This window comes from Acinonyx jubatus, chromosome B4 (assembly GCF_027475565.1).
Source record: "Acinonyx jubatus isolate Ajub_Pintada_27869175 chromosome B4, VMU_Ajub_asm_v1.0, whole genome shotgun sequence".
Taxonomy (NCBI): domain Eukaryota; kingdom Metazoa; phylum Chordata; class Mammalia; order Carnivora; family Felidae; genus Acinonyx; species Acinonyx jubatus.
The window spans coordinates 76,937,211-76,964,266 of NC_069387.1; the positions used below are offsets into that span (position 1 = coordinate 76,937,211).

The 27,056-nt window shown below is 57.4% G+C and overlaps 1 protein-coding gene and 1 long non-coding RNA gene across 6 annotated transcripts; one reads left to right on the top strand and one right to left on the bottom strand.

The window, feature by feature from the left end:
- Nucleotides 1-265: 265 nt before the first annotated feature.
- On the bottom strand, nt 266-8,882 carry LOC113593064 (uncharacterized). Its single transcript, XR_003413121.2, has 4 exons — nt 7,558-8,882; nt 6,576-6,662; nt 3,713-3,835; nt 266-734 (listed from the first exon to the last, which is right to left on the bottom strand). It is a non-coding gene; the product is annotated as an uncharacterized LOC113593064 (long non-coding RNA).
- Nucleotides 4,757-25,904, top strand: NR4A1 (nuclear receptor subfamily 4 group A member 1). Of its 5 annotated transcripts, XM_027036208.2 has the most exons (9): nt 4,757-4,919; nt 8,487-8,608; nt 10,616-10,722; nt 20,901-21,778; nt 22,629-22,758; nt 23,045-23,196; nt 23,537-23,739; nt 23,826-24,004; nt 25,079-25,904. In XM_027036208.2, exons 4-9 carry the CDS (start codon nt 20,903-20,905, stop codon nt 25,333-25,335), a joined length of 1,797 nt encoding a protein of 598 aa, XP_026892009.1. In that variant the 5' UTR covers nt 4,757-4,919; nt 8,487-8,608; nt 10,616-10,722; nt 20,901-20,902; the 3' UTR covers nt 25,336-25,904. The 5 variants fall into 5 exon arrangements, with proteins under 5 accessions (XP_026892009.1, XP_026892010.1, XP_026892011.1 ...); XM_027036209.2 differs by lacking the exon at nt 10,616-10,722; XM_027036210.2 differs by lacking the exons at nt 4,757-4,919; nt 8,487-8,608 and having other exon boundaries at nt 9,094-10,722.
- The last annotated feature ends 1,152 nt before the right edge of the window (nt 25,905-27,056 follow it).

A 27,056-nucleotide genomic window follows, 5' to 3' on the forward strand; every position in this document is an offset into this window, starting at 1 on the left:
TCAAGATTTAAGGGCGCTTGCCCTTAATTCCACTCCATTCCCCACAGGACTGGCTGGACCAGGTCTGGGATGGCAAATCGCAAACCAGCCCCAGCCAACTCCGGGACCTCTCTTCTGCCTCCTCCCGGGGCGCCCCCCACCCCGCGCGCGCCCCGCCCCCGCGCCCCGGCCTCGGCCCCGGCCCCGCCCCCGCCTTCGCCAAGGCGTCTATTTGCATGCACCCGACGAGAAGGAAGCAAACGCCCAACGGCTGATTTGCATACAATCGTGTAATTGGTTGGAAGGGCCGCAAGGTAGCCAATGGTTTGCAGCGGTGTTTACCCCGGCGCGGCTCCGAGCCGCCGAGTGATGTAATGGAAGCCTGGCTGGGGCGGCGCGGGCTCCCTCCCGTCCGCCTCCTGACGTAGCGGCTTCCCCGGGCCCCACCCGGCCCAGCCGGGCCAGGCGCGGGGCAGCGCGGCCGCCCCCGGGACGGTGGCGTGGGGCACGGCCGAGGCTGCACTGCTGCGGCGGGGCCCGGCCCTGTTCCTTCCGGCCTGGCGTTCCGGTCCCGGCCCCTGGGGGAGGGCCCGCCGGGCCAGACCTGATCTCCGGCGACGTGGAGAGAAATCTGGAAGCGGACACCGGAGGATTACCAAACTCTACTCCTTGGGGAGTTGATTACCAGCCTCTCGCTTCATAAATCACGTAGTTCTGTAACGTTTTGCCTTTGTTTACAACGAGCCTGTTTGATTCTGTAATTAAAAAAATAAAGTTATAGAGGTTTTCTGCTTGTTTTTAATACAGAGCCTGGCTTGGATTTAGGGGAAAGCTTGGCATTAATTCTAGCTCTGTCACTTCCAGCCTGGTGAACTTGGTCACTTTTTCTTGCTAGCCCTGATGGCCTCTCATGGCAACCAGGGAATAGAAAATGTGGAGGTACCGTCTAAAGTACGAGGCCTCCTCATCCTTATGTAATTCAGAGCAGGTAACCCCATCCGGGTGGTGTCCCTGGAAGGACCCTGATCCCTGGGACAACCCCAGGAAGGCCCTGCTCTGTCTTTGTACCCCCATTTCCCCCTTTAATTGCTCCTAAAACTGGGGAAGGGTGGGAAGACCCCTGCAAAGTATTTCTCCATCCTCAGATGAGAAAAGGAACCACGAAGGGAATCCCCTCCACAACCCCTCTCCTCACTCAGGGCTAGGCCCTGGGCAGGGGAGCCCCTTCCGGGCACAAAAGGGCTGGGGAACCCCCTTGACATACTTTTACTGGCAACCCCATTGGGCCAGGGTGGAGGTGAGGTGGAATAGTGTCTCCCTGACTGGGTGGAGTTGCATCAACGTTTTTTGCTACTGTGAGATTGGAGGGGCATGTGGGGAACACCACTAGAGGTCTGGCTGGTTGTTCTGGGTCTCAACCCTGCCCCCACCCCATATCTAAGAACTCTGAAGTCAGCCTTTTCCTCCATACGATGTGCATGTGCTCCCTTCTCTGTGTCTTGCCTGGTCCTCTCTTTACCTTCACACAGTGCCCCATGTTCTCTTCTTCAAGGGAGGCCTCTCAGATTAACCTTCTGGATTCCCACCCCAATGTCGGCTGGAGGCCTCTTGGAGGCTACCTTTTGGGTCTTCTGGCAATGTGTTCATAACTGTTCTCGTGTTCTACCTCCCCATCAGACTAGGAAGCAACTTTCTGTAGCAAGATCTTGTCCTTCTCCCTTAGGAATTTCCCAGAATGTGTCACAGCAACTGACCAGAGCACCTGTTTCCCCCCTCTGGTCCTAGCTCCTGAGCCATGCAAGTGGTTGAACTTCTCTCTCGTCAATTTTCCCATCTGTGAAAGGGGCTTGTGTTCCTGGAGTTTGTGTAGAAAGAAGAGGGGCTAGGCATGAAGGAACAAGATGGTGAGTAGAAACTAGAGCACTGGTCAGAAGACCCGGGCTCTGATCCTGGCTTGGACATTGCTAGCTGAGCCAGCTGGGTCAAAGAGGCAACAAGGGGGCCGGAATTTACTGGACATCTGTAATGACACTAAAAGGTGGTATTGCCTCGGTCACCTGTGCAGCTCTTCAAGCCCCCCAAATAAACATACCAGCTTGGCAAAGCTATGGTCAGTAGTCTGCATCTGAAGATTCAAGATAGGGTCCCCAGGCCTGCCTTCCCCTAAGGCCTCCTGTATAGAAATAGCAGGTCTGCTACTATGTGCCAGACTACTTGCTACATTCTTTTTTTTTTTTTTTTTTTTTTTTTTGAGAGAGAGTGAGCAAGCGAGAGGAGGGGAGGGGCAGAGAGAGGGAGACACAGAATCCCAAGCAGGCTCAGAGCTGTCAGCACAGAGCCCCGGAGCCTAACATGGGGCTCAAAGTCATAAGCCGTGAGATCATGACCTGAACCAAAGTCGGACACCCGACCGAGCCACCCCGGTGGCCCCTACTTGCTACATTCTTTGTATCTACCGTCAAAGATACACTCTTCGCAACAAGGGTACATTTTCATCTTCTTGTTTCAAATGAAGAAATGAAGAAACTGAAGCCCAGTCCAGGTGAGTAACTTCCTTGAAGTCACACAGTTGGTCACAGGTGGGACCAGTGTCAATCCCAGGCCTCTTGAGCCCAAGTTCCTTCTCCCACCTCAAGCTGCCATAATAAGCCACACAGGTGTGTGTGTTTTGCCATTACATATTTTAGTATATGTTTTACTTGATTATAAAACAGGAGAAGATATATAAAGCCAAGTTGTGTTAAAGTATTTATGGAAGGGAGAGACCTCTGTGGGCTGGAAGCCTTCATGGAAAAACTGGTAATTGAGCTTTTTCTTTTTCTTTCTTTCTTTTTTTTAATTTTTTTTTTATTTTTCCTGTCCAAATAAATGTATTTCTCCTACACAGGCAAATATTTTTAAAATGTATTTCAAAAGTTAGATTGCTGGAAAAAGAAAAAGAGAGGGTGGGGGTAGTGGCTTCTTTAAAATGCCCATTTGGAAGGAGCTCATGGGGTAGGAAGGAGAAGGGGGAACTAGTCCCAAGCCTTCCCCCCCTCCCACCTTGCCATTTTGAAGTCTCGGTTTCTTTATTTCTGCGTCCACCAGATTCCATGTCGAATCTGGGAAAGGAATGTAAAGGGTCTGAGAAGAACCTTGATTTTGAGACAAAGCAACGATTCTTGGGATCATGATGAGGATGGAGAGAAAGGGGCTTCTGAGTTGCAGCAGTTAAGGACCAGGTCCAGAAAAGGATTTCTGCTGGTGGGCAGGGCGGTGGGGACAAGAATGTGGCCCCTGGAATGAGGGCTAAGTGGGGGTGTGGGGCCTCTTTTGGAGAGTTTTGAATGCAGAAGAGATTCTTTGTTGCGTGGGGCCTGGCCTCTGTGCTGGGGATATGATAGCATGCTTGTAATTTAAGGTGGTTCCAAAAATGAGCAGGCGCTGGTGGCTGGTGTAGCAGAGCACAGGACTGGGTCCCGCCTAATGGCTCCTCCCCAGGAGCTTCGCCTGCCTGGCAGTACAGGAACAGACATTATAACACACCCCACACCCCACACCCCCCAGCCAGCCCCCCAGTCCCACTGCTCCAGCGTTGGCCTGGCTTCCCTGCACCAGCCACTCCAAAAGCGGGGGGCTGTTGGGGCAGAAGGATATGTTCAGAACAAGGTGGTTCTCCCATCTCCAAAGAATGTCTCAGTCCAGGGTGAGAGAGAAACCTTCCAAGTACTCCCACCCCCAGGAAGGTTCTAACTGAGGAGACTTGGAGACTATGGCCAGAAGAGGGTGGGCCACTCAGGGCTTCCTGGCCACTGAGGTGAGCCTTCGTGTACTTCCCGCAGGGAGCACTCCAGTGGACTGGGGGGAAGTCGGATTCCTAGAGGAGAGTAAGAAGAAAGTATAAGGCCTCTCCACTGCTGCTCAGTCTCCTGATAACCAGAGAAGGTGGACAATATGATCACCCTCATTTAATAGGTAAGGAAACCCAGGCTCAGAGAGGTGAAGTGACTTGCCCTCTGTCACCCCATAGTACAGGAACAGCCTGATCAGTGAATCCACCACCAGCCTTGGCCTCGCACTCCCACCGCCTCTGGAAACGCTTCTCTTCAGGAGAAATTTTACCCTCCCAAGCTCTCCCTCTCTAAACTGCCCTCCCGTGTGGAAGCTGGGGCGTCCTGCTAGTCGGATTCCTTGCCCTTGGGGTGGCATGCAGGCCAACCAGTCGATGCTGGTGAGGGTGCCCAAGGCTCAGAGGGCGGGGGCCCTGACCTCTTAAGCCAGCCTAATGGCTGTGTGACTTTGGGCCGCCGCGGGGCCTCTCTGGGCCTCACTTTTCCCACCTCTGTTTCCGGGGAAGCCCCTGGGTAATTTATTTATAACCCAGCTCCAGGTTTGCTGCCTCGGAAGGTGTTAGCGAGGCCGCAGAACCCTCACCTGCAAAACGGCTCCCCCACCCCAGCCACAGCGAGGCGGATTATGTAACTGGGTGTGCGGCGAGTTGGGGGGGGGGGGGCGGGGGCGCGGGGCGGGGCGCTCACGGCTATTCCGGGCGCCGCTATTTTTAGCCCCATTGATGAGGCTGCGTCGGCCGCCGCCGCCGGGATTCCGGAGACGTCAGTGGGCGCGCGTCACGGTCCCCGCCCGCCCACCGGGGGAGGCGCGCCCGGGGCCGGGAAGGCTGCGCTGGCGGCCGCGGGCTGCGGGGGCGGGGGGCGCGGCCGCGGCCGGAACTGCGGGGCGGGGGGCTTCCCGGGGTGGGGGGCGCGGAGCCGCGGCCGCGTGGCTGCAGGAGCTCGCAGCGGCGGCGGCGGAACTGGTAGGGGGCCCCGCGCGGCGCCCGCGACCCCCCGGCCTCCAGGCATGGGCGCCCCTGCGCCTTGCGGTGCGGAGCAGCTCCCCGCTGGCCGGTGCGCGACCCCGGAAGGCGGGGGTGCAGAGGCGAGCAGAGCTCGACCGGCCAGGTGAGGGGGCCCGGGTGGGGAGCGATGAGGGGGTCTCCGGGAGCTGCCCGTGGAGAATGGGGTCTCCGCCTATGCGGTGGAGTGGCCTGGGAGCCACGCTGGGAGTCCTGCTGGGGATCGTGGGAGTGTGGGGCGGGGAGGGACTGGATTCCCTGCGGAACCTGCTGACCCAGACTCAGCCCCCCCCCCCCCCCCCCCCCCCGAGTGCGGCGGCCAACGCTTTTTCTCCCTGGCCCGCCAAGGGTGGGGTTTGGCCCGTGAGGGGCGCTGGAGATGGCCGGGCCGGAGAAATTCCTTCCAATCCCCCCCCCCTCCCCGCCCCCGGCTGCGGGGAATGGGTTCCAGGAGTTCGGGAGGGGAGGGACCGGGACCAGAAATGCCCGGGGCGGCCCCTTTGTGGGACCGAGTGAAGAAATCGAGGCCGGAGAGGGTCTCCTCGAGTCAGGCGCCAGGACCTGGGATTAGAAGTGGTGCAGAAGTGGCATTTACAATGGCTTACGGTGGAGGCTTCATTTGGGTGGGGGGCTAGAGTTCTGGGCATGCCGGGGGAAAAGGAAGACTGGGCAGAGGTAGGTGGCTAAGCAACCGTTGTGCCCAAAGGGTGCCGATCGATTAGGGGGCAGATAACAGCCCGGGCAGGGCCTCCAGTGGCGGCTACAGCAGTGGTCCAACACCCACTTCAAGCGAATGTTTAGATCAGCGAGGGATGGAGACTTAAAAGGGGAGCCGGCTGACTGGAAAGCCCTAGGGCCCAGGGGAATGACAAGTGCACAGCAAGATAAAATCAAGATTCGGAATGATGGCAGCCAGGCTGAAGGATGGCCCAAGACTGACAAGATGAACAGGACTGATTATAAATGTTGGGGCCTGTGCTGGAGTGAAAAAAATGAGCTCAGGGGTTCAGGCCTAGCACCTGGCTCCGAGGCCCAGCAACCCAGGGCCGGGAGCTTCTCACTTGCTTTCCGATGTTGGCTGCCAAACTGCTTTGTGCAATCTAAGGCCTCTACCCACCAGAGGAATCCCAAGGTGGGAAGACGGATGCCTGGCCCTGGGCTCGCTGGTTGGGCTCCCTGGATTCTTTCTAATCCCAGTTTTGCCACTTCCTAGCTGTGTGACCTTTGGCAAGTTACTTGACATTTCTGTGCCTTAGTTTCTCCACTGGTAAAATGTTCCCTACAATAATCTCCTCCTCGTAGTGAGGAGGCTGAAGTGAGAAAATGCATGTAAAAGGCTTGGTGATATATCTAGCACATGGTGTTCAGTAAATATTGTCTGCCATTGTTCTTGTTGATAATGAGCAATGTGCCCATTTCTGGGTGGGGACTTGGCCAATGCACGGCTTGGTGTGTCAGCCGTGTCCTGGGGGCAAGGAGGAGTTTAGTTAGCAGACTGAAATACTTGATAGGAAGGAGGAGAAGGAGGTTTTGGATGGGCCCGGGCAGAGCTGGGATCCAGGGCTGGGGCTCTTGGAGTCCAGGTTGTAGCTCAGCATTGGGAAGAGCCCTCAGACTTTGGATCCGCCCTCAAGTGGAAAGGGCAGTTCCTTAGCGACAGTGTTCTCCTCACCTCCTTCCAAGCTAGCTGGCCCCTTCTCCCAGCCCAGCTCTGGTGCAGGCCTGTGTGAATCCTTTTCTCCTGCATTCCACAAATACTTACCGAGTACCTACTAGTGCTGAGCTCTGTTTTGGAGACTGCAGACTGCGGGATCGAGATAGACACGTGAACAGATGAACAGCATTAGCCCTATGGTGATAATACGAACAGGTTAATGCGGTGGGGGTGGGGGTGGAGGCTCTCCAAGGAGATGGAATGGGACTGGAAACCTGACTGGTGACAAGGGGCAGACATACCGGGGCAGTGACTTTCCTGGAAGAGGAGGCAGCCAGTGCAAAGGCCCTGACTGGGGAAAGAAAGCCCAGGTGCTTAGAGCACAGCAAGGAGGGGGAGCAAGGGCTGGGTCCTGCGGTGTGGCCTGATGCTCCCACTCCCTTAAGGGGACATCCCTCTCTTCTCCACACCTGCCCAGTCCTATGGCATACTCAGAGGTTTGCCCTCTGCTCTGTGTTGAGTGTAATGGACTTTGATCTGTTCCCCCAGAGGAACCTCCTGGGGTCCAGAGATGTTGGTTTGCTCCTTCTTGGACCTTCTGTGGCTCGTGGCTCACTGCCTGATTTTAAGCCTGATTTTGCTTTCAGTATGGGGTTGGAAGCCCTCCAGACTTCTAGACTGCCCCCCTCTCTTTCCTGCAGCCTGGTCTCCATTACCCACAGGAACATGGGAGTTCTAGTAGCTCTGTAAGAGGAGAATCTGAGTACCATGGTCCAGAGTAGCTCCTTTTAGCCCGTGGACCCTGGGGCAGAGGTCAGGAAGGCCAGGAAGCCCATTGTCCACCCTCTGGGCCCTCCTCCTCCTTACTCCCTCCACCTCCCATCATGGAGACATTTACTTCCTTTCTCCCAGACCTCATCTTGGCCTGAAGCACCTGGTCCTACTCTCACTCTGGGACTCAGTTGAGAGAGGAGAAAGCTGAATTAGGGTGGAAAAAGAAGTGGGGTCTGGGGTACCCTGGTTGAGGGAGGCTTTGGCACCAGTGAGGGGGCAGGCAAGAGCTTAAAGAGGCTGGAAGGGTGGTACTCACAGTTGGCTCTGGAAGTGGAGGCCAGGTGCCCAGAAGTGGCTTGGAGTAGGAAGCAGAGTCTGGGGCTGGCTTTGATTCGTCCTCGTTTGATTTTTCCTAACAGTGATAGCACATACATGTGTATACGTATCCAGCATTGTTCTATGTCCTGTACACGTATGAACTCATTTTAAGCTCTGTGATAGCCTTGTGGTTGTTAATATCAGAGACAACTACGGAGTGTCATTCTCACAGTTGAAGAACAGGAGGCACAGAGAGGTTATGTAACCTGCCCAAGATCATAAGTGATAGAGCCATGATTTGAACACAGGCATCTGGGATCTGGCATCTGGGCCCTTAACCTCTTTGCTCCAGGCTGGGCCTTCCTGTCTGGGGACTGGAGTGCCTTCACAGAATATTTCCTGGGAGTCCCCACTGCTCTGGTTGGAAGGCTGGCTGCCTGGAGATGGAGTGATGGAGCCCCTGCCCTGTGGGGTTGTCTGAGGCTTTGGGGGCCAAGTTGGAGCCCCTTAAGGAGAGAGAGGTTATTTTACTCTATCCTCACAATAGCTCTCTTTTCTCTGCCTACGAAGTGCCCTTTTGTGCACATCAGGGCTGAGTGCTGGACTAAAGCCACCCCCCCACCCCAATCCAGGAGTGAGGCATGAGGCTGAGGGGCTGGGTGCTGGCATGTGTCTCCATGGTCCTGAGATGTCCCACACAATATCAGCTGTTCCTGGTCACACCTCACATCCCCAAGAGCTGTTTGCCTAGGGTGTGTGCCCCCAGGTTCTGATGCCCAGCCCAGGAAAATCCTTGGGCTGGCTTGTCAGCTCTCACGGCCCGGGTCCTGCCTCTATTCCCACTTCTGTGTTTCCTGGCTGTGCTGCCTCCAGGGAGTGTCCCTACTGGCTGGTTATTCCTCACTCACACGGACTCTCCCTCCGTAGGCTTCCACCATGGACAGAGGCCAGCCCTGGCCCCTCTCAGGCATCCCAGCTCCGCCTGCCAGGCCCTGAAGGCACAAGGGATGGTTGAGTGTTGTCTGAGGTCTGTTGGTTCATCCAGATTGGTAAGTGCTCTACTGTTGTCCTTTGTACACCCCTGGGGCCTTCAAGCAGGTGAGGTTGGGGGACAGAGGTGGGTGTGGAGCTGCCCTAAGTGGATGTGGTTTGGGGGATGGAGGGGGAAGCCCTGCAGAGGTGGCGGGTGAGGTTCTGCTCTGCTTGGGGAGATCCGATTTCTTCAGTGATGGGGGCAATGTGGGGGTGGGGAAGGGGGAAGCCTAGCTTTCTCAGCAGGATAGGCTTCGGGGCTCTGGGCCTGGGGGCATGGGCTGGTGTGGGAGGAGAGGGGCAGGGATGTGGGTAGATGGCCGCCGTTGCCAAGGCAACACGTTCTGGTTCCAGGAAGCTGATGGGGTGGGATTGGCCAGCTCAAGGCCAGGCTAGGAGCATGGGGGTTGGGGGGCGGGGCAGGCATGGGGGATGGGAAGCTGGCTTGTTTCTAGGGCATGCACACTGGAATGCACAAAGGGAAGCCTGGGATCATCTCCCCCGCAAAAGGGGATGACCACACCCTTCCTACTATGGCAGGCCTGTATGGCAGGCCTGTGGGGTCTGGTATGGGAAGGTGCTTCTATGAATGGGGAAGATCTTACTGGCAAAGGGCAAGGACGGGCCCTCCGCTATTCAGACAGCATCCCCAAGGGGGAAAATCTCAGACTTGTGGCCATGGCCAGAGGGATTCTAGGCCATCTAGTTCACCTCCTCCCCTTATGGATGAAGAAACGGAGTCACGGAGGCAAGAAGCGACTTTTCAAGATCCTATAGTGAGGGCATATAGAGCCAAACTTAGAATCAAGGTCTCCTGGAGTCTGGGCGAGCCCAGAGGTCTGGTTGGCTGGTGGAGGACCTACTTTCCTTGCCTGAGGACACTTCTGGAGAAGGTACAAGCAGATCTAGGGGTGAAGAATGGAGTGTGGGAATGAAATTTCCACCAGGCCTTTCCCTGGGGATCTCAGATACTAGGATGGGGCCAAGGGCACCATGGGCCTGGTTACCATGTTTACTTGGGAGAGCTGAAATTCAGCCTGGCACCCTGGCCAGGGATCTGTGATGCCCTTCTTCCTTCCCCAGAACAGGGGGCTATCTCCAGGCCACAGCCCCCTTCAGGACTTGAGGGATCCCTGGATGAAGTAGGAGCTGGTTTCATATCTCCCCCAACCCCCCAAACACTGTTGCCTCATGTGGAGTTCGTGTTCAGGGCACAGGGAGTCCCACAGAGGTGGCTGCGACAGGGGAGGAGGAGGTGTCCAGCCTGAGCCTGGGTGGAAGGAGGGGAAGCCCTAGGAAGCAGGGCCTCCTGTTCCAGAGGCTGAGCTGGGTGTGCACCTGGCCGTCTACTGGCCGCAGGCTCTGTGCCACCAACCTTGGGCTGGGGGCAGGGAGAGGAATTACTGTAAGTGGGAGAGGCAGGTGTCCCTGGTCAGCCAGGGATCTGGACCGGGGAGGCACGTGAGTGATGATGACAGCAGCGGGCCAGATGGCTTCCCCCAACCCGGCCCCCACCTCTACCATCAGCTCAGACTGCCTCCTGAGCGCCTGGCCTTCCCATGGGTACAGAGCGGCCCCCATGGGCAGAATTCCTCGTGTTCACCTTGTTGTCGGGGTGATGGTGGTGACTGGGTGGTGACTGGGTGGAACCCCCATGCCTAATACAATGCCAGGGCCACCCTGAGGGGCTGCCAGCCGGGGCCCCATGAGTGCTAGAGCCGCTGGTCTTGTGACGTGGGCACCTGTCTGCCAGGCCCGGGCATGGGCCCAGGGTCACGCTCACGCCGGGGCTCCCGTCAGCTGACTATTTTGGGCTCTTGCTGACCTGGGCCAAAGTCAGGCTTCAGCCAAGAGGGCCCCGAGGCAGCTCCCTCTGTCCCCAGAGGCCGGCTCTGGTTTCGGCTATATAAACAGAGGAGGACAAGCTGGCTTGGAGACAGCTCTACGTCCTAAGTCCGCTCAGCTGGTGCATAGCCTTGGCCGGGCAGGCCGGGCTGACTGGGCAGTCCCGTCTCTTCCCGCAGGGCTCCCTGAGGCCGCCAGGAAGAGCCCCTAACCAACCCCAGGATTCTCGCCTGGTGCAGTTGTCCAGGACCTCTGAGAGTCTAAGCAGATCGTGAAGAGATAGCTGGTGAGTCGTAGGGATGGGGAAACTGAGGCACGGGAGCTGGGCTGTTTGGTCTCTTTCCATTGTGACGATCTACACTGCGGTTTCTTCGGCCCTGAGAGGAGGGGTGTGAAGGAGGAAGCAAGGGTGGCAGGCCTTCCCGAGGAGTAAAAGTAAAGCTAGACCTGAGTTGGATGGTGGTGGGAGCTGTACTTGGGAGCACGCTGTGACCTGGCACTGGGAGGTGTGGAAATAGACAGGTGCTGCTTCTGTCTCTCTCCTTCCTTGGAGACTTCCAGTACGATCTCAGTCCTCCTGTCCTGTTGACCCAGCCTGGGTGAGGTACTAGTCTGCTCGGGCTGGGGAGGGACGCTGGAATGAGCTAGGTGTCCATCGGGGAGCCTCGGCATCGGTCCCTGAGTAGGGTCCCCACCTCTCTGCCACAACTGGTTGGGACGGGGGGGGGGGGGGGCTCGGCTTCCCTGAGCCCTGAGCCCCTGCCCCGCTCTCCTTTCTTGGCCTCCCAGCTGGTCTTGGTGCCTGCGAAGCACGGCTGGAACGAGGTCTGGCAACTGCACCAACCATCTTGCCACAAACACGCTCCCCGGGCCCCGGGCCAGGGGCTGCAGCCCGGCCTGGAAGAAGTGGCAGCTCCTTACGTGGGAGGCTCTTGGGCCTTCCTTCTCAGTTCTCAAAAAAAAAAAAAAAAAAAAAGAATCCCCCTCCTCCTTTCTGAACGTGAGTCTCTAAACGAATCCAGAGCCTGCGACTAAAAATACTTTAACAATAGGAAAATGCATCAGTCTTTCCGGCTGGGGCTCGTTATCAGAGGGTTTTTATTTTGGAATTTGAAATTTTGCCCAAGGAGGCTGGGTGGAGACCTTGGGCAGGGGCACGAGAATTTGGTGGGTGGTGGTGATGTTCTGCAAGTTGGTGGGAGCCCCTCCAAGGGTGGAGGAGAGGAGCTGGCCAGGAGCTGAGCAGACTGAGGGGCACGGAAGGAGGCTTGGGGAGGGCGCAGATGAGGCGTGGGCCGACCTTTCCCGAAGGCACTCCACGATCTTTGCGTTTTTCCAGCACTGTCTGGCTCTTCTTCCCAAAGTCTGATCTTCTTTTTTTGTGCTGTATGTTAATTCCTCCTAGCCTGAGAAGGAGGTGAGGGTCGAGAAGTCACTGGACTAAAGATAGCCTCTGTGGAGAGAGGCCTGACCTCCTTAACTCACAAGCTTTCCTCCAGAGTATTAGTTGAGCACTTGCTGCATGCAGAGTCTGAAATCTTCCCGGTGCTAGGTGGAGCCCCATCTCTGGGCGCACACTCATTTCCTCTCACTCAGCCGTGGAGGGGGAGAGGTGTGGATGGGGTTACTGTTCTCTAATTCTTGAAGAAGGGGGTGCTGGCTCCCCAGTCCAGCTGAAGACCCTTATATCTCCTTTCCCTGCCTGCCCCCCACCCCCCGAGGGTCCTACTGCAGGTTCCTAGAGTCTAGGCCCTCAGGCAGTGCTCCATTTCACTGTTGTGCTTCTCCCTTCCCCTAATGAACTGAGTTCTCATGGCCCCAGAGCGTGATGTTGTCTACACTGGGCAGAGGAAGAACAGTCTTGGAGAGGGCGAGGGACTGGCCCCAGGTGAGACACCAGGCTTGCTGGCTCCTGGTCACAGATGCTTCTGAGAGTCCCTCCATCTTTTGTCCCTGCTGGGGGCTGGGGTGAGAGGTGGCAGACCGTGGCTTACCTGCTCACATCCTTGGCGGGCTCTGTTCAGAGGTAACAACATGCGTGGTTGTGGCAGGGCCTGGGTAAGGGCCGGGAGACCAGACGCCAGGGCCTCACCCTGCACCCCCCAGTTTCCAGAAGCCCCCTGGGGCAGCAGGCACTGCTTCTGTGCCCACGGCACAAATCCCCCTACCCATTGCCAAGGCAGGAAAAGGAAGTGGCTAGGTCAGGGCTGGCAGTAGGTCCTGGGGCTGAGGAGGGGAAGCTCTCGTGGCCACTTCTCAGCGAGAGGAGGCAAAGCTCACTCCCTCTGCCCACCACTCGGGAAGCGTGTGGAGGTATGTGGGTGGCGATGGTCTTGAAGAAAGTAGGGCAAGCTCCTGCCCTCTGCTGGGGGGTGGGGAGGGGTGGCACAGTCCAAGGCTGGGGGTGGGGGGCAGTGTGGGAAAGGGGCTGTATACTTCTACTTTTTCCATCCCTGTTTACCCAAACTGACACCAACCGTTCTGGCCGATGAACGATGGTGGACATCGGCTGCCCGTTTGGGGCCTGCCCTGGGCCGGTTACTATTAAAGATGCATGAAGGCTACCCCCTGCCAAGGTCAGGGAGACAGGGCCTTCCCCTCATGTTCACACACAGGTGAAGGAGGGGGTGAGTCAGCACATAAGTCCCCAGGCCCCATAAGATTTGACTAGGAGGGGCCAGGGCCTAGTGAGTGTTTCAGAAAACCTGCTGGGTGGACAGAAAACACACTGTGTGAAGATCCCTTTCTAATGCTAGACATTGTAACCTCTTCTAACTGTAGCGGTGCCCTGAGTAGTCGGTAGAACAAATATATAATGAGAAGCAGCCACTGTTTCTCTGATTTCAGTAACACACACTTGAATGAACGTGTACTCGGTAAATTGCATCGGCATCTGTGTCCCTGTGAATAAATAAGTCTCTCCCATTTAGGGGTGGTTATTTAAAAAAAAAATTTTTTTTTTTTACATTTATTTATTTTTGAGAGAGAGAGAGACAGAGAGAGAGACACAGAGCATGAGTAGGGGAGGGGCAGAGAGAGAAGGAGACACAGAATCCGAAGCAGGCTCTAGGCTCCCAGCTGTCAGCGCAGAGCCCGACGCAGGGCTCGAACCCACAAACCGCGAGATCATGACCTGAGCCGAAGTCAGACACTCAACCGACTGAGTAGGGGTGGTTATTTTTAAAATAAACTTTTTGTTTTTGAAAATGTACATGCAGAAAAGTGCACAAATCATGGGTGTGAAACCTTGAGAGTATGTAGTTTGATGACTTTTCCACAGCAAACAGACCTGCGTGATTGTTGTGAGATTGGGAGCCGGACTTCATCCAGTCCCACCAAAGACACCCCCAACACCCACCCCCACCCCCCGCCCATAGGAACTGCTGTTTTCAGTTTACAGGCTGTGTGTGTGTGTGTGTGTGTGTGTGTGCGCGCGCGCGTGCGTACACCTGGTTCTGTGGTGTACTTAGAACAATCAAGGTCCAAAGCCACAGTCTTCGCAGTTCAGAGTCAAAGGTGGTGGGTCCAGCCCCAAACTGGGAGTTCCTGGACTTGCATTTGAGTCTTGCCCCCCCAACTTCCATTTCCTCGTTTATAAAATTTGGGTCACAATTCTAAACTTGGACGGTTGAGTGGAGGGTTTAGTGAAGGAATCCACGTGAAGTGCCGTGGACCGAGGTCTGACCCTTGGTTGGTACTCCCCATGACTCCCTCGACCTATGAGAAGGTGCTTAGCATTAAGAGTCAGGCAGGGGGAGGGCAATGGCCAGAAGTCTTGGGGGACGAGCAGGATCAGAGCAGAAGGGAGGAAGAGGGGCACTATGCCCACTGAGTGGTGGGAAGTTTAGCCTGAGGTCCTTTATGGGAGCAGTGGAGAGTGGTGGTGGTGGGTAATGAGGGCAGATTGGTGGGCTGAGCCAGGCCATGCTGTGGGAGCCCCGTGCGGACTGTTGTCTCATTCCCAACATGACCTCTTCTCTCCCTGCGCTTCCTGTGTTGTTATCGTGGTCCTGCTTTACCTTCTGGTCCTCGCCTGTAGTTTTGGACATCTCTCCCGTCATTACCTCCTTCATCGTTACCCCTCCCCCTCCCATCCCACCCCTTCTCCCATAAGGGGCTGCTCACTCTGACCTTGCTCTTGGGGACTGGATTTGGGGATCCCTTGGGAGCCTGGGACCAGCTTATGCTCTAGGCCTCCCAAAGTCTGCATGAAGTATGCCTTTCCCCAGAGTTCCACCTTAGATTCTACCCTCCTCAGAGCCCCAGGATACCCTCCCTGGAGGGCCTCTGGCCAGCAGGGATAAGGTCTGGGGTCCCCAAGCCCCTCTTCCCTCTCCCCTGTGCCTTAAGCTTGATGCTCCACATGGGTGCCTGAATGGGTGGCCCTGGCTGTGTTCCCACAGAGGGACTCTGCCTTTTTCTCCTTATTTACTTACTTTCAGTGCATAGTAGATTCAGACCCCCTGGCATCCTTGCCTCCACATGCGTGGCCAAATGGCGGCTGTGGTTGTCTTCCCCTCCATTATTGGGACCCCGGGGAAGTGGGGCCTGGGCTGCAGGCACACATCTGGAGGCTAAATGATGAGATTTGGAGGTGTAGTCCAGGGCCTGGGGCAGCTCCTCACCACACTCAGTTCCCTGAGGCTCCTGGGTGGACTGATGCCTACCCCCCCAGGGTAGGGATGGGTCTGTGTTGCGTTTCACAAATGGAAAGTGGTGGGGAGGACAGGGAGGTGCCAGGGCTCAAGGCTGGCTCAGCTTGCAGAGGACTGGTAAGGCTGGGCTTGAGCACAGATTGGTCAAGCTGCAGCTAATACACCTGTTTAGGGGAACATTGACTTGGCTAATCATCTTTTGCTAACATTAAAATTGTTTTTTTTTTTTTAATTTTTTTTAACGTTTACTTCTTATTGAGAGACAGAGACAGGGCACGAGCATGGGAGAGGCAGAGAGAGGGAGACACAGAATCTGAAGCAGACTCCAGGCTCTGAGCTGTTAGCACAGAACCCGATGTGGGGCTCAAACTCACAAACCACGAGATCATGACCTGAGCCAAAACCAGTCGCTCAACTGACTGAGCTTCCCAGGTGCCCCAAATTGTTTTTAGTTTTTGAGGAAGGCCCTGTTGGGGTGGAGGGAGGCATTCCAGGTTGGGGTGACAGGCTAGGTGGCAAGCCAGCCCTTGATGTGCCTGGGACTGGCTTCACCAACCCAAACTTGCCGTGCACTTCTGAGCAAGGTGCAGCTCCTCTGGGAACTCTTGGGTCCTAATCTGTAAAATGGGAGGATGTGAATTATATTAGCAGTTTTAAAGCCCCCTCCCCCCCCCCCCACTTTTTCCTGTGGAATCTCTTTTTTCCAAGCAAACCCTATGCAAGAGCCCAACACAAAGGAACACAAAACTTTGGCTTGAGGTGGGATGGGGATCTTGTATGGGTCCCCTTGCATTACTCTACCCATGCTTCACCTTCCCCCGGGTGGCCTTGAAGGGTCTCTGGAAGATGGTTTGGGGAAAACCAGAGCTCTCTGAAGACTGGTCCACATTGAGATTATATGCTGAGGTGGGGGAGCTACGGCAGGTTGTGACCGGATCACTGAATGAGATCCGTGTTGCATGAAGACTACTCCACTGGTGAGCAGGAGGATTTGGGAAGAGGAGACAAGCTGGTTAAGGGGCAGTTTCCTTATTGGGTGTGGGCAAGGAGAAGCAGAGGTCACTGGCCTCACTCAGCTGGTCTGCTGTCTTCCTGCACCAGTGAGGCTGGGCTGCGTGTGGTTGGAGTAGAAACAGGGGATCCAAGAGATGTCCCAAAATAGAATTTCAAGAAAAAATGAGAAGTTGCATGGGGGGCATCAGGAGCAGAGATGGGGTGGTGGGCCCGGAGTACAGCGACGACGAGCTCCGTCTGCAACGGGTAAAGTTTGAAATGCTGGCAGGACCTTTGAGTGGGCAGAAGTGGGGGCAGGGGACAAGGGCGTGGGAAATCCGAGATGGGAGGTGAGGAACAGGAAGTGGCTCAAGGGTAGGGGAAGTGCTGTGGGATGACCAGATGAGGTGAGAGTTGGGCTGCCCCAGCAGGCTAAGGCTAAGGCGCAGTGAAAGTGTTAGCAGAAACCCTTCAAACTGACTTACAGGGGAGAAGGGGGCTGGCTGGCTGGCTGGGACCCAAGTGTTGGTGGGGGCATTTCTCCTCCTTGTAAACGTTAGGCCTACTTCCCCTCTCTCTGACCTAGCAGGTGCAGGCCTCCCCAGGTCTGGGATAGAATGGGGGTGGAAGGGTGACAGCCAGACCAGAGAAGTCTCCGGTGGCTGCAGCGTGGTCTGTGTCCAGATACAGCCCTGGCAGTCCCTTCCTGCTCGGTGGGGCAGGTCAGAGCTGCTCTCTCCACAGGTGCTGGAGGTGAGGTGGGAGTCATGGACAGGGGAGGTCGTGGAAAAATCCCCTAGAGATGCTATCAGAGGTCCCGGGTTCCACCCCAGTGTGTCACCACCTCGCCGTGTGACCTTGAGCAAGTGCCATTATTTCTCTGAGCTTGTTTATTTATAAAATGGGGAAGAGTCGCCACAAATTTGACAAGATTTCTCAGGCTCCACCCGGTTCTGAAATTCGGTAATTTCCCAACTATAGTGCACCCACTCTGCAAGGGACTGGGAAGGGGACTGGTGAGAAATCAAGTTCAGCGTGTGGAGCGGAGCCTATCAGCCCATTTTGGGCCTGGCGAACCCTTGCCCTTGGAAGGTACTTTGCATGGGAGAGTAGGGGGCGGAAATAAGCGGTGGGCTCTGATGTCCCTGGGCCAAACTCTCGGCCATCGACCCTGCTGGGGAAGACGGGTCAAGTGCACTTGGCTGTGCCTTGGGCTTCAGTGGGGGCGCAGGTTGCCCGGGGTGGGTTCCTTAGTTGCCTGCTCCAGCAGCCCAGTTGCGGCAGTGGGTGCCCACCCCCCCACCCCCCGCCTCAGGCGTCCAGGAAGGGCTGGGAGAGTGAGTGCAAAGGCGGAGCCGGGTGTGGAGGGAGCCGGAGGGAGCGGGCGCGGCCGTGGCTCCCCGGGGCAGCCGGAGGCTGAGGACAGCCTAGTCCGGGGAAGCCCTGCGGCTGAGGCTCTAGAGCGCCCCCTTCTCGGGCTCTGGCCCTCTGGGCCGGTTATTTCGGACCTGGGGGACCCGGGTCGGGTCCTGGGTCCGGCGGGGGGAGCCTCGGGAGTCCGCGAGCAGCTATTTTTAGCCGGCCCGGCGGGCGCGAGGGGGCTATTTATAGATCAAACAATCCGCGCTCCCTGCGTCAATGGAACCCCGCGTGCGTCACGCGCGCAGACATTCCAGGCCCCCTCTCGCCCCGCCCCCTCGGGCTCCCCGTCCCGCGCCTCCCCCTGGCCGCCTCCCGCCGGAACCGCGCCGCCCCCCGCGCCCTTGTATGGCCATAGCTCGCCGGGCCGCGTGCGTCAGTGGCGCCCCCGCCCCTCTCCGTGCGTCACGGAGCACTTAAGAGGAGGGTCGGGCCGGGCCGGGGAGCCCCAGTGGCAGAGACTGCGGAACTTGGGGGAGTGTGCAGGACCGCGGGAGCGCACGAGGGACCAGACTGCGACTCGGGGTGCCGGTCCCGGGCAGGGGGAGCAGGAGCCAGCCGGGTAGGTGCCCCCGCGAGGAGCGTGCATCTCAGCAGCGCTCTCTGCTTTGGTTATTAGCGGTGTTGCATGAAGGAGATGGGCGTACGCGCGGGCAGAAAGGATGTTGTGGGGTCAGCATGCAGGAGGGCGGGTGTAGGGTGCAGCTCTGACGTGGGAGGGGGCCGGTTGGAATGGGATGAGGACCCGGGTCGGACTTCAGTCTGCTGGGCCGGGGGTGGGGGTGGGGGTTGGGGGGGGGAGTGTCCGTGCAAGGTGGAAGGTGGAAACCGCAGGGGGTTAGAGTCGGGGCCAGGAGTGGGGACTTGTTTAGTAGGAGGCTGGCTGTAGTTCAGCCTCCAGGGTGTCCAAGTGGCAAAGTGCGCCCTGGACTGGGGTGCTGATGGAGTCTCAGTACAGTAGAGGAAAAGATACGCAGAGCTTTAACTGCTGGGATCCATCCAACTCCTGTCAGGATTGGATTTCTAAAAGGGTCTTCTTCCTCCCGCTTGTTCGCCTCCTTCCCTATTCCCTTAGTTGTTTTCTTAACACTGTAGAGGCCATGGCTTAGTTTGCCAGGGTCCCCAGCCCGAAGTTGCTGCCTGAACTGTGTCAGGAGACTTCTGGATTGCTGAAGGAAATGGCCAGGATTGGTGGCTGAACTGCGGAGGGGTACTGCTTGTGTTGGATTAAACGAGTCTTCCTAGGGGCAGGATCTCTGGAAGTACAGGGAAGATTGTTTTAGCTGTAGCTTGGAGCGTGTGTGTGTGTGTGTGTGTGTGTGTGTGTGTGAGCGCGGGGGGTGGGGGGGGGAGATGTGGAAACATTGGTCCTTGGGGATCCTGTGTGGGAGTTGCTAACGTTGGAATCTCTGGTGTGGTACCTGAAGGATATCCCCCCTACTCACCGTCCTAGCCTCACATGCTGATCACATCTGTACCCCCCTCCCCCAGTCCCTGTTGGATCATACAGGTAGGGTGCAGCCTGTAGCTTGTTCAGCATAACAGGTGCAAACCACATTGTTGCCAGGACCTGCCTGAAGCCGGATTCTCCCTGCTCCCTCCTTCAACCCCGCCTCTTCCTCCTCCCTGTGGGACTGCTTCCCCGCCTCCCCCCTGAGGCTAGATGTAGGTCCATATCTGGTGTAGTTAAGTACCTGCACAAAGGGGGGGGGGGGTTATAAGTTGGTGGGGGTTGATCCGGATGTGGGACGTCCAGGTGGAGAAACAGGATTTGAATAAGGCTGGAACGCCCAGCCCCGTGTGGCTGCCACCCTAAACCCATCCCTACCTAGACCGTCCTAGTGCAGGGAGACGTGGCCACCCTCATATCCTGCAGGTGCTATATGTGCATGTGGATGCGCACCGCTGGGTGGGCGGTGCCAGAGCTCCAAGGGGCTTCGGTGCCAGGGCTGGCTGTGGGAGTGACAGGCCAGGGGTGGAGCTGCCCTGTCCAGGGCCCATGGAGGTGGGGGGAAAGGCTATAACCAGAGGACCCCCTGGGCTCCTGGCCAGGAAGTGGTGCCAGCCTTTGCCCCCCTCACTGTTTCCTTGATTGTGGCACTCTCTGTTCCAGTTTGCTTTCGTACCCACCCTAACTGGGTGGGCCGGAGCTGTGCAGACCCCAGGCATGGATGTGGGGTGGCAAACTGCCCCAGAGCCTTCTCTGTGTTAGTCTGCAAACTTACAGATTCCCCCTACATGGTGCCATCTCTGCTCCTTCAGGCTTCTCAGGAGTGAGGGTGTAGCCCTCTTTGCCTGAGCTCCTGGGTTCGTCAGGGCATAGACATCCCTTAGTTGAGGGACTCAGGCAAGGACGGACTGTCTTCCCTCTGCCCGCCGACAGCCTCCTCTTCCTTGTAAAGCCACCTCAAGTCTGCTGGGCTCCGAGTGTTCTCTTATAAAAATAACAAGGGGAAATGCTTTGGGGATAGCAGAAAAATTCTTCTTAGGGACTGTCCCTTCTCCTGGAAGTCCAGGGGGGCTGTTCTCTCCTCCCTCCTATCCCCACTGGGCCTCCCGCTAGCATTTGGCCTTTAAAGGTCTGGAGCCCGGTTACTTGATCCCCCAGGGAGTGGGGAACTGGGTGAGGAGGTCTGGGCTCCCTTCCTTTATGCTTTTGAGAGCATCCCAGGCAGCGCAGAGCGGGCGCCCATCCCCAGATGGCAGGACTGGGGTGCGCGTGGGAGCTGCAGCCTTTGTTCAATGTGTAGGGTGGGGGCAGGGATGGGGGACAGGCTCATGGCTGCTTAGGCCTGTTTCTTAGGCAGCTGGGCCTTCATTCCTAGCTCCTCTTCCATTTTGAGGATGTCCTTCCCAGGCACTGTGCGGGGAGGAGGAGAGGGGGTTTTGCAAAGGCTGGGCCGTGCCTGGGAATATTCCCAGAAGTGCCAGGTTAGGGAAACAACATCTCTGCACCCAGAGAATGGGCTAAGTAAGGCTTTGCCTGTCTGCCTCTCCTCCTCACCCTTCTCCCAGCCCCCACCCATGCCTTACCCGATGCGGGAGGGCAGGGGGCTGGAGGAACACAGCCTCCCCCTGTTCCAGCAGAGAAATGCTGGCTGGGTGCCTTCCCTAGGGTTCCCAGGCTGCCTGGGGTGTGGCTGGCTTTCCAACTGAGCCCACTCTTGCTGGGCCACTGCCCGGGGACTTTGTGACATGGGGGTTGAGATGGTACTCCAGCCGGGGACCAGGATTCCTGGGTTCTGTGGTGGCCCATGGTGCCAGCGCCTCAGTGTCCTGTGTCTGGCCGGGATTCCTGCCACCTGGCTGCTTAGAGACCTACACTTATTTAGAGGTCAGGCTTCAGACTTCCTTCACTGACTCTCACCTCTTCAATCTTGGTCTCCCCCCACTTCAGAGATGCCCTGTATCCAAGCCCAATATGGGACACCAGCACCGAGCCCAGGATCCCGTGACCATCTGGCAAGCGACCCCCTGACCCCCGAGCTCAGCAAGCCCACCATGGACCTGGCCAGCCCTGAGGCAGCCCCCACTGCCCCCACTGCCCTGCCTAGCTTCAGCACCTTCATGGATGGCTACACAGGAGAGTTTGACACCTTCCTCTACCAGCTGCCGGGAACAGCCCAGCCATGTTCCTCGGCCTCCTCTTCGGCCTCCTCCACATCCTCATCCTCGGCCACCTCCCCTGCCTCTGCTTCTTTCAAGTTTGAGGACTTCCAGGTGTACGGCTGCTATCCTGGCCCGTTGAGCGCCCCCCTGGATGAGACCCTGTCCTCCAGTGGCTCCGACTACTATGGCAGCCCCTGCTCAGCACCGTCACCGTCCACGCCCAGCTTCCAGCCGCCCCAGCTGTCTCCCTGGGATGGCTCATTCGGCCCCTTCTCACCCAGCCAGACGTATGAAGGCCTGCGGGCATGGACAGAGCAGCTGCCCAAGGCTTCTGGGCACCCCCAGCCACCGGCCTTCTTTTCCTTCAGCCCCCCCGCCGGCCCCAGCCCCAGCCTTGTCCAAAGCCCCTTGAAGCTATTCCCCACACAGGCCCCCTGCCAGCTGGGGGAGAGAGAGAGTTATTCCATGTCGGCGGCTTTCCCAGGCCTGGCGCCCACTTCTCCACACCTGGATGGCCCAGGGATGCTGGATGTACCTGTGCCCTCTGCCAAGGCCCGGAGCGGGGCTCCAGGTGGAAGCGAGGGCCGCTGTGCCGTGTGTGGGGACAATGCTTCGTGCCAGCATTATGGTGTCCGCACCTGCGAGGGCTGCAAGGGCTTCTTCAAGGTACTGGGCTGCCCCTGGGTGCAGCTTTTTATGGGAAGTGGGCGAGGCTGGTCTCTCTTCCCAGTAGGCTCTGTGCGGTAGCCTCCCTGGGGTTCTCTTCCCAACCCATTCTGCCCTTCAGGAAGGGGTCTGATCTGCAGGTGGGCCGCCCTCCTGGGGACCCACAGATGGCCGGGGGCTGGGACCTTCGTGCACCATTGGGGCTGCCTGCTGAGGGGTGAAGGGACGGTGAGATATGGGCGAGGGTGCAGGCTGCAGGGGTGCCTCCAGGAGGGCGTGTACTAATGGCCAGCCTCTGGTTTCCTCTGCCTGTCCTCTCCCAACTCAAGGTCTTAGTGGGACGGGGGCCCCAGGCACTCATGTTCTTGGCGTGAGATAAAAGGATCTGGGAAGAGGGCTTGATGCTTGAGGGCTGGGGGCGGACTGGGGAACAGGCTGTGTGTTTGTCCCAGCTCTGGGTGCCTGCTCAGCTTCCCGTCCCCACCCCCCATCCCTCCTCCACTCTCTCTTGTCTGCCCCAGGGAGGCACATTTACATGTACAGGTACCTGGGCTACCTGGGAGCCCCAAACCCCTGGCCCCTAATCTTGTGTCCTGGGGGGGGGGTCTCCCTCCTTAGGCAAAAACCTCTCCCAGTGTCCCCAAGATTTTCTTCTTCCTCTCCCCCCCCCCCCAACCCCCCTGCCATCTCTCCCTCCCCTGCCACCCAAATGTTAGAAAAATAGCTGTGAACAGAGAGTGCTTTTGTCTGTGATGGCAGCACGATCTGGACGGTCCCCTCCCCTGGTCTCCCCCCCCCCCTTCACCCCGCCCGGCTCTGACAGCCTGTTCCGTGTTGCCCCCCCATCCAGCGCACAGTGCAGAAAAACGCCAAGTACATCTGCCTGGCTAACAAGGACTGCCCTGTGGACAAGAGGCGGCGAAACCGCTGCCAGTTCTGCCGCTTCCAGAAGTGCCTGGCCGTAGGCATGGTGAAGGAAGGTGGGTGGCTGGGATGGGCTTGTGGGAGAGAGAGGCAGGCCTGAGTGGGGTGGGGCAGACAGAGTGTCCCCAGACATCTGTCCTGGTGGGCCCCCACAGATGGCTTATCTCCACTGCACCTCGGGTCCACCTGCCTGGCTCATGGAGGGGTGCTCTCTGTAGGGTCTCAGGGGCTCTAGGTCCTTAGACTCCAGGGTACTTCCCAGCATGACATGCACAGCTTGGGCTGAGAGTCCCTTCCCTGGACCCCTTCCTCCCTTCCTCAGCCCTCCCCGTTTCTCTGCAGTTGTCCGGACAGACAGCCTGAAGGGACGGCGGGGGCGGCTCCCTTCAAAGCCCAAGCAGCCCCCAGATGCCTCTCCTGCCAATCTCCTCACCTCCCTGGTCAGGGCGCACCTGGACTCGGGGCCCAGCACGGCCAAACTGGATTACTCCAAGGTGAGCCCCGCCCACTCCACATTCAGTGGCTTTGTGAACACCGCATAAGGCTCCTCCCCAGTTGGACGTACTGAAAAAAGAGGAGCCCCTTTTGGGCTGACCAGATGGAAAAATGTACCCCCTCGGGTGGGCGGCCAATTAGAAAAAAATGTGCTCCTTCCAGCAGCCTCAGCCCTGGGTTAACATGGGAGGATTGGCGAGTAGGACCACGGGCAGAATCGCAGTTCCTCCCTCGCCCCCGGGATCTGGCCGTCATCCGAGTGCGTGACATGGCCGTGTGTGGTTGTGGCCCCAGTGCGGGGCCCTTCGTGGGGTGCTGACCCCAGCGGACCACCCTCAGTTCCAGGAGCTGGTGCTGCCCCACTTTGGGAAGGAGGATGCTGGGGACGTGCAGCAGTTCTATGACCTGCTTTCGAGTTCCCTGGAGGTTATCCGCAAGTGGGCTGAGAAGATCCCCGGCTTTGCTGAGCTGTCCCCGGGCGACCAGGACCTGCTGCTGGAGTCAGCCTTCCTGGAACTCTTCATCCTCCGCCTGGCCTACCGGTGAGTTGCCGTTGCCCCCTCAGCTCCTTCTCTGCTGCCCTGTCCTCAAGCGCCCCCTGACCAACGTCTGCATCCCTGCCCACCAGGTCCAAGCCTGCCGAGGGGAAACTCATCTTCTGCTCAGGCCTGGTGCTGCACCGGCTCCAGTGCGCCCCTGGCTTTGGCGACTGGATCGACAGTATCCTGGCCTTCTCTCGGTCCCTGCACGGCTTGGTGGTCGACGTCCCTGCCTTCGCCTGCCTCTCTGCACTCGTCCTCATCACGGGTGAGTGGCCAGCGGGGAGCTGGGGTGGGCTTGAGGGCCTGGCCCTGGGTGGGCTGGCATCTGGCACTTGGTGGGCCCCCATATGGTGAAGTGAGGGGACCTAGATGCAGAGAGGGGCAAGCATTTGCTCAGAGTGACCCAGCTGGTGGGCGGCAGAGCCGGGGTTCGGGCCCCGCTGTGCCCGAGGCAGAGCCCAAGGCAGTCTGTGAACTAATCCCATACTACCCAAGATGCAGACTCGTGTAGGTCATCGTGTATGGCCTAGGGTTCTGGTTTGTTTTTAAAATCTTCCTGAATGATGTCACGTGCAGGAAGGCACGCAAATGACATACTTTCACGCACCAAGCACACTCATGTAAACGTTACCTAGATCAGGAAGCAGACGGGGTCACTACCCAAGGGGTCTTGGGTCCCCTGTGGTCATCTGCTCCCCTGAGGGTAACTACTACCCTGGTTTCTATCAGCATAGATTAAGTGTGCTTGTTGTCTACTTTGTGTAAGTATGGTTATTCGGGATGGATGTTTTGGAGTTGAATGTGGAGGTCTTCAGATCTCTTTTCTTACTTTTTAAAGCACTAGTCTGCCCCCATCCCCCTTTGTGCTTAAATTTCACAGGGGGCCCAGCCATATAGGACAGAATCCAAGGCACTTTGGGCTGAAGGGGTGGTGGTTTTGAAACCAGCTTTCCCTGGAGGTGGCCTCTAAAACATAGTGCTCAATTCCAGGGCTTCTTGGAACCGTCTGGGGGGGGGGGGTGCAAAAAAAGCTACTGGCCTCGTCTGAAAATCCGGTTAGGGTTTTATTTCGTTTTTGTGACCTTGGGCAAGTCATTTAATCTCTCTGGGCCTCAGTTTGTCATTTGGAAGATGAGGATAATGAGTATTCCTGAGGCTACCACTAGACTTCCAATGGGGTTCGCGCGTGAACTTGCTTTTGCAAGGTGCCAGCAGAGTGTGGGGGATGGTCAGTGGCGACAGGTCTAGAGCAGGGGGCAAGTGGGGGCGGCCGGGGCTCGGGGCAGGGCTCTGAGCCTTGGATGGACAGCTAATCCCTAAGCCTTCGCCTTCCTCGCAGACCGGCACGGGCTGCAGGAGCCCCGGCGGGTGGAGGAACTTCAGAACCGCATTGCCAGCTGCCTGAAGGAGCACGTCTCGGCCGTGGCGGGCGAGCCCCAGCCAGCCAGCTGCCTGTCACGCCTGCTGGGCAAGCTGCCCGAGCTTCGGACCCTGTGCACCCAGGGCCTGCAACGCATCTTCTACCTCAAGCTGGAGGACCTGGTGCCCCCTCCACCTATCGTCGACAAGATCTTTATGGACACGCTGCCCTTCTGACCCCAGCCCAGGAACACGCGTGCACCGTGTGTGCGCCCTCCTACACCACCCCACGTGCCTTTAGCCCACGGACCCTCGGAGCACCCCCACCCTGGCCTGGCCTTGAGCTGCAGACTGGCCGGCCTCCCCACTCGCTCTGGGTGGTTGGCAGGGAGCTGATGCCCTGGGGGAGGGGGATGCACTCACGGGGGTGACCCCTACTATTTGTCTTACCCCCTAGCCCAGCCCCGGCCTTCATGTTTTTGTAAGATAAACCGTTTTTAACACACACCGCTGTGCTGTAAATAAGCCGAATGCTGCTGTAAATACAGGAAGGAAGAGGCTGCGTTGGGAGAGGGGGTTCGGGAGGGAGCGGTGGCCCCCACCAGCCTGGGCGAGCCCTTTCCTGCCTCCTTGCACCTGCTCTCTCTCCTCGCCCTCTTTTCCACATGTACAGAAACTTACTCTAGGAAGAAGACAAATGACAGATTCTGACATTTATATTTGTGTATTTTCCTGGATTTATAGTATGTGACTTTTCTGATTAATATATTTAATATATTGAATAAAAAATAGACATGTAGCTGAAACTGGGACCCCGTCTGTCTCTCTGACGTCCTCCCCGACACCACACGTGCCCTGTAATTACTTAAGAGACAGAAGTGACTGGATAAATCTCGGACGTTATCCACCTGAGCTAACAGGCCTCAGTTTACTCTTTTGTAAGACACAGATAATGATGGCACCTGCTTCTTGGGATGGTGACACAAAGCACTCAGACTGGTTTGGGAGGTGTGGAAAGCCTGTGATGAGCCCATGTGGAGGGGGCCTGTGGTGGAGTCTGACTGGCTGAGGGGAGGGAGCACGGCTCTGGCTGTCAGTTCCTCACCCGGGGCGTGGTCTCTGATTTGGCTTCTATGTGTGTAAAACAGGATGAGGGGCAGAGCCAACCTCATGTTGCTGCTGGGGCTACAGGAGCGTGGGTGGGGGGCTGGGTACAGGGCAGCCTGGGATGCCGTTAGCTGTTGTGAGTACAAGATGTTGTTTTCCCTCTGTGTTTTTGACATTTCTCTGACCCAGCCTAGTGCCCTAGCAAGAAGATCCAGGTTGCTGGTGGCCCTTGCCCTCTTGGTAAGAAGAGGGTTCCTATCTGTGCCCAAGTGCCCCTGTGAGGTCCTCCCAACTCCCAAGCTCATCAGTTGCTTAGAGCTGGCCTAAAATGAAGATTCCTAGGAGCTTTTTTTTTTTTTTTTAAGTTTTTAAAATGTGCATTTATTTATTTTTGAGAGAGCCCAAGCAGGGGAGAGGCAGAGAAAGAGAGGGAGACAGAATCTGAAGCAGGCTCCAGGCTCCGAGCCATCAGCACAAAGCCTGACTCAGGGCCTGAACTCACAAACCATGAGATCATGACCTGAGCCGAAGTTGGTCGCCTGATGGAGCCACCCAGGGGCTCCCAGATTCCTAGGATCTATGTCATAAATTCAGATTTGGTGAGGGGTAGGGCCTACAAATCTACACTTTCACTAAGCAGCCACAGTGCTTGTGATGCAAGTGGTCTCAGGGCCACTTTTTTGAGAAACATGAACCTAGATCAACCCCAACCTGAGGCCCAAGGTTGCTGGCAGCGTCTAGCCCCCTTCACTGAGCTCAGTCTAGCTGCATTGATTCCTTCTCGAGGACTTGGCAAGAGACCTGAAAGCAAAGCCCCTTACACCTGTTTCTCACAACACTTGCCCCGGGAC

What these genes read in the sequence shown, in the direction of transcription:
- NR4A1 (XM_027036208.2), top strand. Translation starts at nt 20,903, where the DNA reads ATGCCCTGTATCCAAGCCCAATATGGGACACCAGCACCGAGCCCAGGA. An exon ending in GCTGCAAGGGCTTCTTCAAG is followed by an intron (nt 21,779 to 22,628) that starts GTACTGGGCTGC and finishes CCCCCCATCCAG; the next exon opens with CGCACAGTGCAGAAAAACGC. An exon ending in CCAAACTGGATTACTCCAAG is followed by an intron (nt 23,197 to 23,536) that starts GTGAGCCCCGCC and finishes GACCACCCTCAG; the next exon opens with TTCCAGGAGCTGGTGCTGCC.